Genomic DNA, 13,617 nt, shown 5'->3' with positions numbered 1-13,617 from the left:
CCATTAACATTAAAATCACATTGAAGAGACAGGCACTATTAAGATCCATGAACCGTTCAGAACAATACATTGTAGCCACGTGTCGCAATTAGCAGCTTACAACATTGTATAATAAAAAGCACGTATCTTCTATCGCATGAACACAGGTTAACAATCTTTTAAAAATGTAATAAATTATCAAAATATTTGTTTTATCGCGAAGTTGTATAATAAGGTATCTTTGCTCCACCCAACTGGAGAAATGAACTCTGAATCATAGCGGTATAAGCTCAAAAGCTTATAGCTAAGTTATAAGGGGACTCTGTACAAAGAGGAACTGTTCGAATTCACCGGTTTTATATTGGGTCTTTTAAATATATCTGAATTGTTATTCATTAAAGCAATTAAATAAAAACATAAAACTTCCTTTTTATTTTGCTTATTTTGTTTTTGAAGTTGTTTTTCGTTTGTTTGAGGATCCAAGTTCGCCTTGTTAGGTTCTGAATTTTGAAGCTGGTAAGACAGGTTCTATTCTGTATAATTACACAAAATATTTTTCACACTTTAAACTCTGAGTGCCATATAAAATTACAATCAACCCATTAGCGTGGATTAAGGATGGTTGAGTGCTGCTGCCCAGCTGTCTTTTCTCTAGTCAGTATTTCAGCAAAATTAGGGACAGTGGTAGATAACCTTGTTGTTTTACCATGAATTAAAATAAAAACAATCCTCTAACTTGATTTGTAAATTGATTACTTCGATATACATTTATACTCGAGTAATTCAGATGATTTGAAATAATTAATGACATTGATGTCTGAACTATAATTTTAGCTCAATGTGTGATTTTAGCTCGACTCGCAAGCTTAATGTGATCGAGCAGAACCAAACACTTAACAAGAGAAATAACAATGAATGTACATGTTATGTGATACTATGTGATACATAAGCTAGTGGACTAGCTGCACTACTGTTTGATAATAATACAAAGTGAAGGAAATAGCTATTACACAAGCGTTATGAGAAGATAATTTTGCTTTAGTTTGGTTTCCTTTAGTGAAAGACGATGTAATTTTTCACCGCTTCAATTATTAGTGGTACCATTTTTCTTCAAATTGAATCATGGCTACACCATGTCGGGGAAGGAAGATGAATGTTAAAAACATACAACAAGTTTATGAACAAAGTAACAAGAATTTTAAAAGAATAAATGAAGTTAATATAATAAAATAGAAATACATGTCGAGTCCTGATTAGCAGCAGACTCGATGATATTGACGATATATCTCTTGCTATAGTGGTAAAATGGAAATATATAGCATATTGAGAAAATCATACCGATGATAATAAAGACATTTCACAGTTGTTTTATAAGCATCAGTATTATGAAATAAAAGAGAAGTATTGTTAATATTTTAGGTTTATTATAATTTACTTGATCTCTTTTTTAAAGTTTACACACAAGTTGTAACTGTTAAAAATCTTTTAAATACATTGTTTAAATTTGGAAAATCGTAAACAGTTTACTGAGATAGTTTTTATTATTTTTTAAAACTGACTATACAGATAGATCAGAACTAAAAAATAACTAAGTAATTAATATTACTATTCTAATATTACGGTTTTACTTATAATTATTAGAATGCTTTGATTCATCTGTTGATTATCCACGCTATTAGCGATATTTTGTTATATATTTATGTCAAATACTTAAAGCGACATATAGTGGTGGTGATAAGTGTAGAGAGCTGTCCGTCATATGATCGGATTATAGACTGAGTGGAGAAGGGAAGGTTTTAGCATAACATTTTAAATATGAATGAACTTATTAATCCAACAGCAGCTAATAAACAACACCAGCTTGTTGCAACTCGAGACTTTATATCTCAACCGCGGTTAAGTATGTTCAGAAGTTTATGTGTAATACTTATTACGTTACTTGTGATAGGTTTGTTTAGTATCGATTGCACAAGGCTCCTTATTAAATTTTTATTCCTTTTAACATTTGGGGAGGTGCACTGGCCATTTACTATTAGTATTACTAATACAAGTGCCAGCGCTAGTAGCATTGTAATGATTTTAATACCTTTATTACTACAACTAGCACTAACTATTCTAAGGTTAGTTAATCTTATAACTACTATTGAGACTAGGTAAAAGCTAAGTGTTCGAATATCTATATATGGTAATGATGGATTTCACTCTCAGAATAAGAAGTTTATTGACAATAATTAATAATAATAATAGTAAGATTTTAAATCTCATTTAGAGAATCATATTCAGTTTTGAAATTTCTATGCATAATGTACTTCCATAGTAGAATAGCCAACTTACAAAAGGTTGAGAGAAGGAGTGTCAAATGGGTTCTTAATTTACATATTTTGTTTCTGAAAGCCTATGTGTACGTTAGGAACAGTGACTTTGAACATAATGGTGGTTACCTTAGGATGTTGTATTTGTAAAGGCAGTAAATTTAAGTGAATTTAAGAAAAAGCTTGATAACTATACAAATGATAAAGGCTGGATTTAAGGTGTTTTTTTTTTAAATTAGTTTAGAGGATGGAACTGCTGAAATGGACCATGAAGTCCTATGTTGTTCTAAAACCTTGTTATAATTTGATGTAGCAAGTTTAACCTAGAGAAATACGTTTATCCTTGGAGTATTTTCAGTTGATGTAATTTTAACATTTAGCATATTGAACAGTAGGTAAGTAATAATGACAGTGGTTAAATATACATGTACTTTCTTACTGTTGTTACAGCCTACAAGACAGTTTCTGGAGTTAATGGGCCATTGGTCATTTTAGATGATGTCAAGGTAAGCACATTTTTTGTGTACAAAATATTTAAGAAGTAACATACAATAGACTTATCTAGTTGTAAGGTTTTTAAATTGATAGTTTAAGAGAATTTTAAAAAATATTCAACTTTTACTCAACTGATTCAAGAAAATTGTTTTTACAAGTAGTCAGGTTTTGTAAGACTGGTGGTTTAAGAGTTTTGATATAACTAGTGATATATTCAGAAAAACATTAAGAAAAATATTTAAAACAGTTATTGTGTTGTTTTATGTGAATATTTTAGGATGTCTTGACATACTGACTTAAGCCATTTTAAATATTACCTAAACTAAATGAATTTTCTAGGCTAGTTTTTGTGTAGTAAGTAAAGTACATTTGAGCCATTTCATAAAATACTCTTTCTGATATTGTAGTTCCCTAAGTTTGCTGAAATTGTGCACTTGTCTTTGGCTGATGGAACTGTTCGAACTGGACAAGTGTTGGAAGTCAGTGGATCTAAAGCTGTAGTACAGGCTAGTAGAATACTCCTTTGGTACTTGTTTATGTATAGGATGAACAAATAGAAATTTTATTACAACTTAAGTATGAATTGCAGTTCAGGCCAACAATTCATTTTAATGGAGTTTAGGTGTGGATTGTAATACACATCAGAAGCTTGGTTTAGTGTTTCTTATTGTATAGGCAAAAAATTCATTTTTGTAGAAATCAGCTGAATCGTATAATATAAGCCAAAAGTAGAGGCGTATATTGTAGTGCAATGCTGTGGAGCTTTTTTTTCCTTCTTCACATTTATATTAATACCTTAACAAAACTTGTAAAAGTGTTGTTTAATCCAACTTGAATTTTCCTATCAGTGAAAATATTGAATATTATCTGAAAAAAAAAATTATTTACTTTGCTTCCACTCCCTAACTTTTCCAACATTAGAAAAAAACAAACCGTTTTCTAGTGTTTAATTCTAGCTTCATATCTGGGTTTTGAAAGTTGAGCTACACAGGGTTTACAGTATTTCATTTTATGGTATTTTCAGAGTGTTTTATGAAGAAATGAGATGTTTAATGTAAGTATATAATTTCTTTAACATTTTGATATGAAAATTACTTGTCAGGTTTTTGAGGGAACGTCTGGAATTGATGCAAAACACACCATATGTGAATTCACAGGAGATATTCTACGCACACCAGTTTCAGAAGACATGCTTGGTATGTTGTCTGGGTTTTAACTGAATTAAAACTTTAACTTTTTAAAAATTTTATTGATGATTTCATCTCTACTGTTACATTGAATTGAAGTGAGGTTTTCATGGGATTTTTTTTTCACATAGGTCGTGTTTTTAATGGATCAGGAAAACCAATTGACAAGGGCCCTAATGTCTTAGCTGAAGACTTTTTAGATATACAAGGTAGGTGTAATCGTGTTGTGTCTATAAATTTTGTCAAATGTTGCTTACTAGTTAAGTCCTACACCTTTTAAAGACATCTAAGAACTGTTGTACCTTGTGCGACAAGAACTAGGATTCTCACTAGGGTGTTGCAGTGAAGGGATCCTGGGTTCTCCAAGTATTCCAAATTATTTTTCAAAGTGCTTCAGGTAGAATTTAATGAAGTCAAAAACAAAAATGTTGGTAGAACACTTCCGTATCAGTGAAAAACTTTATTTAAAATTTACATTAATGGTATTTCCCTTTGTGAGTATAAAATTTTTATAATGACATTTCAAAAAAATTTTATTCATCTGAAAATTTTCGAGTCTCATTTGCATGATCCTTAAAACCTCATATAAATATCAAATGTAATTCTTTTACAAAAGCTATTTTTTCTGTAAGTTTCTTTATATTTGGCCATATCATAATCACCATGAAAAATTAGAATTTATAAGTTTCTCTTATTGTGTTTCTGGAATGACTCCGAATTAACTGAAAACTGCAGTTGTGTATTCTAAGTAGTTTAAAGTTCATAACCGTGTATATCTGTTTATACACCATATAATTTAGAAATCACATGGGAAAAGTGCAGTTTACATTACAGTATCAAATTTCGTAATTAGTGCATGGGCTTGTGAGTGTGCCTTATATATATATATATATATATATATATATAAAATCATTACTAATATTATTAACTTTAATTTAGCTAAAAGTTTTCAGTATTTAAATTGGTTGCTTTTATAATTATAAATAAGAATAGATGTGAAAAACAATGGTCAATGAAACTTATTTTTTTTATACCAATTGTACTGTTGCATAAAATAATTTCTATTTAATTAAATAATGCACCAAAAACACAGGATAATAACATGCAAAAAAGAAATAATGTTCTATAAATATAAAAATAACCAACATTTGGCAAAAGAACACAAAAAGTTACCCTCACACAATCATCTTCAAACGTGGTCAACTATCGGTCAGTTACCTCTTTCTTTCTTTGTGAACCTAATGATGATTGAAGGTCAAAATGTTGTTCACTCCTCTACATAGTTTCTCTACCTTACCAGCCGTTTTTACATATATAAAATGACAGGTTGTGTGATGGATGAATGCATGGAGGGGTGGTATTGTTTGTCAATCAGTGTGTGCCCACTCTGTCTTTGCCACTCAACACACCCTTGGAGGCTATAGCCATCCATGTTTCCTTGGGTTGTATTATCACTGTTCTCTTTTCTTGTATCCTGAAGAGACCTATGGTCAATCAGACCTTGATGCTCTTGTTGAACAGTTGCCAACTCCCTTTTTGATCCTGTGGGACTTTAATGGACATAATCCCCTTTGGGGAGGTGCTGATAATAGTTGAAGGGGTTGCTCTGTAGAGTGCATGTACTCAAATCACAACCTTTCTCTCTTCAGTACTGGTTATTTTACTTATTTTCATGCACCTAATCAGCCTTTTACTGCTCGTGATCTCTCAGTTTGCTCCCATTCATTATTCTCCCACTTTTCATGGAGGATTGACAATAACCCATGAGGCAGTGGTTTTTTTCCTATAATTTTGAGAGAAATTGTCCATGGGCGATGCAACCTAACTTCCGTGCCATAATGGAAGCTGGATCAAGCCAACTCGCTCTCTTTCACTGCTCTCAGAGAACTTTGTCTTACCATTGAGAGAAGACTGTGTAGCAGCAGTGACTGACTGTATTATACAGGCAGCTGCTTGATGTATTTCTAAAATCTATACAAGTTTCCCATGATATCCTCATCCGTGGTGGAATTCTCTCTGCCTCATGGCATGGAAGGTTTAAAAACAGGCGTGGGATAACTTATGTTGGTATCCCACACTCTTGAATTGCATCACTTTCCAGTGGGCAAATGTACATACTTGGCAGGTAGCATGTCAAAGCCAGAAGGAATCTTGGATTAAATTCACAACCAGCATCTCTTTTAGCACCAGTTCCAAATTCATATGGGACAAAATTCAAAAGGTAAGTGGGCAGATTAATTCTGTCCCCTTTTCGATCTTATTCTATGATGGCCAGGAATTAGCTGATACTCTCAGTGAAAGCTTTTGCAGGGTATTTAGCACTTCTACTTTATCCTCTTCCTTCTTAGTCATCAAGATTTGGGTAGAACGATTGCCTCTATAACTATAATCACTCCTTTACACTGGTGGAACTCAAACTGACCCTTTATCACTTTGGCAGTATATCGGTCAGACCTGATGATATACGCTACAACATGTTGCACCATCTTTCTCCTGTTTCTCTTGCTATTCTTCTGGTTGTTTTTAACCAGATCTGGCAGGAGAATTTTTTTATGATGCATGGCATCAGGTTATTTTCCAACTTTTCTCTAAGCCTGGGAAGAATTCTAAGATTCCTTCAAACTTCTGTCTAGTTGCTTTGACAAGCTGTCTCTGAGACCTGAGAGAGGATGGTTAATGCTGATCTTGTTTGGTTCCTCGAACTAAACAACCTCCTCTTGCCCCCCAGTGTGGGCTCTGTCAACCATACTCCACTATGGACCACCTCATTCCACTTGAAACCTTGATCAGGGAAGCCTTTCTCAAATGACAACATCTTGTATCAATATTCTTTGACTTTGAGAAGGCTTAAGATATGATGTGGAGGTGTGGCCATTTGCCCCTTTTTATTTAAAAAATGTTTAATGGGCAGGTGATTCCAAGTTCATGTGGGTTCAAGATTGTTCCCTTCTTTCGTTCAGGAATTTGGAGCCCCTCAGGGATGGGTTTTGAATGTCACAATTTTCACTGTAAAGATTAATGCCATCACTGAATAACTCCCTCTTATTGTTGTAAACGGGCTTTATGTCTATGACTTTCACATCTCAAGTCAGTCGTCGAACATGAAGGTTATTGAATGGCAGCTACATTAATCATTTAATGAAGTGGACCACAACAAATTGTTTTAATTTCTCTCTCTCTCTAAAACTGTTTGCATGCACTTTTGCTATCAATGGTATATTCACCTCAATTCTGAACTCTGTGTTGGTGAAGTGGTGCTTCCTGTGGTTCGTAAGACAAAGTTCTTGGAACTTATCCTTGACTGTAAGCTGACCTTCATACAACATGATCAAACAACTATGAGTCAAATGTACAAGAATATTGAACATCCTCTTTGTCCCTTCTTCCACCACTTGGAGTGGATCGATGCTCTATGCTAAAGATATATTGTGCTCTTATTCAATCGAAAGTAGACTGGGTCACTGTTCTATGGCTTTAGCAAGACTTTGGCCATGAAGATGCTGCACAACATTCATCATCAGGGACTTTGGGTCTGCACCGGGGGTTTCCACACTTCTCCAGTCTAGACCTTATACATAGTCTCGTGAACCTCCTCTACACCTCTGCCGTTTGCAACTGTCTTTACTGTAAGCTTCAAGACTTCGATTGTTACCACTGCATCCCACCTGCTGTCGTGTTTTCCTTCCTCAGTGGGCCATGCTTTTTCAGAACAGACAATGTGCCATTGTTCCTTCTGGCCTTCATATCCAGGAACAGTTGGATGAATTGGGTCTGTCTTTGGATCACATTGCTGTATCCACTGGTCAGCCCATCCCATCATGTCTTATTACAATCCCCAAATGTGACCTTTTTTGAAGTTATCTGATAAAAGCTGATACTCCCGATCGGAAGTATTATCTTTTATTCACTGAACATCTTTCAAACCATCCCTCAATTTCTATTTATACGGATGATTCAGAATTAGGTGACTGTGGGCTCTGGTTGCATGCAGAATCCTCTCTACAGTTTCTGTGTTCATTGCCAAGCTGTATGCCATTTCTCTTGCCCTGGATCACATAAAAGCTAAGCAGTGCTCAAATTGCATTCTTTATACTGACTTACTTAGTTTTCTACTCACCCTGGAATTGCTTCACATTAGTTCTCACTGATATTCAAAATCAACTGGCCCATATCTCTTTAACATCTACTTCTATCCAGTTCTTCTGGATAACATGCTACTTTGGTATTTGTGGGAATGGGTTCACTGAATCTGTCTGCTCTGACACTGTTACTGCTGTGCCTGTTCTATGCATGGATTATGATTCTATATTTTTTGTTTTTTGTAATAGAGATTCTGTGCTAAGGTAGAAAAATGCAGATAAGAATAACAAAACATAATGTTAGTAGATAAGAAACATTACTTAAATATGTCACTAAAGGTCATAAAAAGCATTAAATCACTCTGAGGCCAAAACTAAATGTTCACACTCACTGGACATGACAAATTTGACTGATATCAAATATTTGACTGATAACATGAACATTCTGTTTTGGTCTGTGACTCAATCACTTTGACAAAGTGCATTTGTTCCTTCAAAATCAGGAAAATTTTTCTCCTGTAATGGTATTTATTGTTAGTGTATTTAAAAGTGAATAAATAACTTTTTCTTATGAAAGGTATTTGAACAATTCCTTGTTAATATTTTCATTATTTTTTTTTATCAATTTGTTGTGAAAATAAGTCTTAAAAGTTCATAAATTTGGCCAGTTCATAGTTACAGGAACTATAAAGATACTCTACTTGGATTTTTGCCAAATTTAAGAGTATATTATGAATAGTGGAGTGCTTTTGTTTCTTTTCACTAGCATATGAATTTAGAAAAGCCAACACCTTTGTCTTTATAAATAAAAACTTTTTATTCTTTGTTTTACATGTGTTTTTAAGTCTCTTTTGATGTTTGTGTGTGATTTATTCCTTGCAAAATATTTCACAAGTCATATATCACCAACTATCATAAGTGTTTGGGTGTGAACCATATTAAGCATATTAATTGTGATTATTCAGTTTTCTAGAAGTTCAGCAATCAACGTAATACTACGACTAATTAACCATTATTGAAGTTGTAGTTGCCATTAATTAACCTCTCATTCAGAGCAGGATTATTTTTTTAATTTATGATGATTAACCTTTTAACTATGCATGTGTTAATTTATAGTTTAGCTTAATTAAGGTCCTATATTATCTATTTATGCTGTATTAGGTCAACCAATTAACCCTTGGTCACGTATTTATCCAGAAGAAATGATCCAAACTGGAATCTCTGCCATTGATGTGATGAACAGCATAGCTCGTGGACAAAAAATTCCAATTTTTTCAGCTGCTGGCTTACCACATAATGAAGTAAATTCTTATAGTTAATTTATCTTGTAGTGGAGTAATTCAGTTGTTGTAGTTAATCTACCACATAATGGAGTAATTAATTTGTTATAGTAAATTTACCATATGATAGGTTAAATAAATTTTGTAGAAAGCTACCACTTAGCAGAGTAATTAATTCTTATAGTATTTAATTTACCACATAATGAAGTAATTAATTCTTAATATTAATCTACAACATAATGGAGAAATTAATTCTTGTAGTAATTAATATGCCACATAATGAAATAATTCTTGTAGTAATTAATCTGCCACAAGAACTGCAGAGGTGTTTTTTCCCTCTTCTATACATACTTTCCAGAATCCATCAGTCATACATGGGTGATGACATGTTTGAGCAACCTAAAGGCACAGTTGTCTGTGGAAGACATCTGCAAATGGTATATAGCATAAATATGCAAATAGTTTATAGCATAAATACCTCTTGGTACATTTTATCTTGTGAAATATCTAGTTTGTTGACTTGGGTGTGTGGCTGGACACCCTATATTGATGCAGATGTACAATATTGACAACAGATTTGTGCAAATGTTTTCTCGATATAATGCTATCAGTTTGTTTTCTGCAAAGTTTACTTTAGCATTTTTCTTGACTCAATGTTTAAATTGCTGTTATTACTGTAAGCTTCAAGCTCAATAAATCTAGAAGAGGTTTTTTGATATGTTCTTACCATTTTTCTAAATATTGTGTTGTTGGCAGGACAATCAGAAAGTGTTTGGACTTTTACAGACAGTTGACTTAGACGTGTTGTTCGTTGTGATGACAAATCTTCATTTGCAATGTCAAAAACCAGTTTTATAGATTTTGGCACTTGCTTTGGGGAAAGCTTATGAACATGGCACTTGTATTGTGTTATAGACCTGTATCCACTGATTATATTGTTCACAGTGTGAGTGGAAGTTCCTACTCTAGCTGATGGGCTGTTTTGTTTATTTAATGAAAAAGTGTTAAACTTTTTACTACCATTGGTAGTTAAGGAAGAGCTGATTATTTTTCTCTTGAAATCATGTCTTCCACTGTTTTAATGATGTGTTTGAATTCTACAAATACTGATGCTTTTTTTTTTTTTTGCAAGCTTTTATAACTCTGGACCTTCCTATTAGAGTGATCTGTAATGTAATTCTTCCTGGAATAGTTAATTTTATGTGCAATCTACACTTTTAAGTTCTAAAATCACAGGTTCAATTCCCTTCGTTGGACTCAGCAGATAGTCCGATGTGGCACACACTTTTAAGTTACCACATTTTAACTGAACTGTACCAAGAGAATTGGGGCTTTTCAATCAGTCTAGACACTGACAATGGGTTTGTCCAGGAGAAGGGTGATTGGATATTCACATTGTTACTGTATATATCATGGATAGTTTATTTATTAATCCATTAAAATAAGTAATATGTTTGTGGATTTTACCAATTACGAAATACAACATTTATTACTACAGAGAATTGTACATTATATAGAATTGATTTTGAATATTCAACACAGAAATCCATTTAGCATTCATAGCTGAAATAAAGTTACAATGGGACAGTTCGTGAATTATATTTCACATTATTTAAGTGATGGGATGCCAACAAAAATTGATAATTTTGAGTAGGGTATGTACCATCTCATTGACACAAAGTATTCATACTCAGATTATAAAGATGTATTCAGATCAAAGGTTTAGAATTTTCAAGATGAGAATAATCCTTGCACTTAATGGTATTGGATCACAAAGGAATATGAAGTAACTTGGTGAACTAAGATATTAATGAAAGAGACCTGCCATAAGTTGTATCACAACTGTGGTAAGCAAATGAGTGATTTTTTGTTTGTTTTTGTAACATGAGGATATTTGAATACAAAGATCAATAGCAAAAGCTACTTGCATATCCTGGAAACAGTGTGCAATGTAATCAAGAAGAATATTCACTGTGAGAAGTCATGCAAGCCATGTGTATGCAAGTCACTTTCACAATATCTCTATGAAAAGAAGAGTAACTCTAGTAAAGTGTATGATCAGTACCTAGCTGAAGGAAAATAGCAGAAAATAGTGATAAGTCTTATGCCATTTTCCACCTGTTGATGAATGCAACAAATTTCCAAAAGGGTAAATATGTTGCTGAGATCTTGACTTGTGTTTTTCTCATTTTATCAACTAACACTGTGTTTGTTATTTACACTATTTTTTAAGTGTAAGAACAATTAGCATTTACATGAAGTACGTAATAATCTTTCTTTTAACATAATTATTTTTTACTTTCAGATTGCAGCCCAGATTTGTCGCCAAGGAGGATTGGTTAAAGTTCCAGGCAAAAATGTCCTGGATGACCATCATGATAACTTTGCTATTGTATTTGCTGCTATGGGGGTGAGGACAGTCTTTTTTTTTTTTTTAGTCTGCATACCCATAAGCATCAGGAAATTATTTATCTGAAAAATACCATAACCATTAACGCTATCCACCTGGGTAGTTTTTACTGTACATAACACAAAATTTTAGTATCTTACATTCAAATTTTATTAAACTATTTACTTATGTTATACCAGTTAGAATAGCATACAGTCTATCATAGTTAATAATCTGTATTTTAATATTATATAGGTTTTAAGTTCTTATTCTACGAGGTAATATTTTTAAAAATCCTGAATTTCTTTTGGTGTGACACACGTGATGCATTTTCTTTTAGCATGTCATATCCCTATTTTCTCTGCCACCCCTTGATAAAGTACAAAATTAAACTTAAATTGTTGTCTATAAAATCATCATTGCTCGGACAAACCACATTTATTATAGTCTTCAACATTGTTTGGTTTATAGAGCTATCAAATATAGAATCAGATCCCTTCTGGCACAACCACCTGTCACATCCTCTCTTTCATTATTCATTAATAGTTTAATAGTTCACACTTGCATTTGATTATAGATTACCTGTAACCAATAGAAACTCAAATGATGTGTTGTATGACATTGTGTTTTGAATGGTTAAATGTCAGTTTCACTCTGAGTGAACAGCATTCCCATGAGAAAATTGACTGCTAGCTTGGATGAATTTGTGACAACTGTTGTCACAAGGTTAGAAAGCTAGAAAAGTTTTGACAGGTAGGGGAATTTGTCTGCTTTTTGCATGTTACTGGTCTATATTGTTTGGAGAATTATTTAATTGAATACAAAATATTAATTGCAATACTATGAGTAGTGTAAAAAATTAGGGTTAACTCTCTTTGACAACTGAGAAAAAGAAGAGAGTTGATAAGTATTTTATTTCTTGTTTTTAATATTTATTCTTTATGTATAATTATAAAAAACAACTAAAATGTAAAAATGACATTTTTAAGTTAGTTAAGATTAGATTAAGTAAAATAAGTTTGAAGCGTGCACTCGAGTTGCATGTACTTGTAATAGTAAGTTGTGGGTAAAGTAGTTTGATAGTGTAACATAACCTACATGTTCTGATTGATTTACAACTTATAAGCATGCAGACAGAAGTTAGTCATTTATTCAAAGGGCAATAAAACAGTAAAATTTAATTATAAGTAGATGTATACTTTTACAAACTTATAGCTAATGAGGATAAATGAATGTGGTTTTATATGACAATATGAACTCATTATAGAAAGAAAAAAGGATAATTTTAGTTTGATTTTTTTCTTTTGGTATTTACAAGGTTAGTCAGATTTTTATCCTGTCTTGAGTTAGGTTAGAGAAAATAGCTATCAATATTCACTGAAAACAAAATTGAAATGTATTTATGAGGTCGTAGAGATAATACAAAGGAAGCTTGATTTTTGAAATAAGGAAAAGTATTTTTAATTCTAACATGAATATTTCTTTATACATGGACTATTCAAAACAAATACTCAATATATTTATGGACAAATCTTTATTTTATTAGACATACTTTGCTAAAATGTTTTTTTTTATATGTTAGACTTGTTATATTAAGTAAAAGTTTGGTAAATTTTGTGAAGATATACACACTATATTGAAAGTTAGAAGTATTAAATCTTAAAAGGCTTTAAATGAGTACAAAAAGGTCACTTGGACTGATCCCCATGTTGAGAGAATTAATAAGAGCTGTTTTTATCAATTAACTTTTTCAGGATCAAAAAAGTGTGATATCCCCTGATATTTTTTAATCACTTTTCACAATAAAATATTTATCCTAATTGCATGAAATTTAGTACAAGTGTACCAAATATATCTATTATTTACTTAAACATATTTGTGTAATTTGATTTAGTA

General features: G+C 32.4%; 1 protein-coding gene across 2 annotated transcripts in view; it reads left to right on the top strand.

Annotated features, from left to right (window-relative positions):
* The first annotated feature begins 1,696 nt into the window (after window positions 1-1,696).
* The window catches only part of Vha55 (V-type proton ATPase subunit Vha55), a 28,388-nt gene continuing 16,467 nt past the window's right edge, over window positions 1,697-13,617 (top strand). For both annotated transcript variants that reach the window (XR_013027311.1, XM_076498071.1), the window contains exons 1-7: window positions 1,697-1,879; window positions 2,742-2,797; window positions 3,194-3,292; window positions 3,889-3,982; window positions 4,105-4,182; window positions 9,214-9,353; window positions 11,638-11,742. Coding sequence is in view for 1 of the 2 variants with exons in the window: in XM_076498071.1 (XP_076354186.1) it covers window positions 1,795-1,879; window positions 2,742-2,797; window positions 3,194-3,292; window positions 3,889-3,982; window positions 4,105-4,182; window positions 9,214-9,353; window positions 11,638-11,742 (657 nt within the window). In the remaining variant the exon portion in view is untranslated. The remainder of the gene's footprint in view (window positions 1,880-2,741; window positions 2,798-3,193; window positions 3,293-3,888; window positions 3,983-4,104; window positions 4,183-9,213; window positions 9,354-11,637; window positions 11,743-13,617) is intronic.

Source organism: Tachypleus tridentatus, chromosome 4, assembly GCF_004210375.1.
Source record: "Tachypleus tridentatus isolate NWPU-2018 chromosome 4, ASM421037v1, whole genome shotgun sequence".
In the NCBI taxonomy this organism is placed as follows: Eukaryota; Metazoa; Arthropoda; class Merostomata; order Xiphosura; family Limulidae; genus Tachypleus; species Tachypleus tridentatus.
The sequence above is the reverse complement of the archived record's forward strand: the minus strand, read 5'-3'. Positions and strand labels throughout refer to the sequence as shown.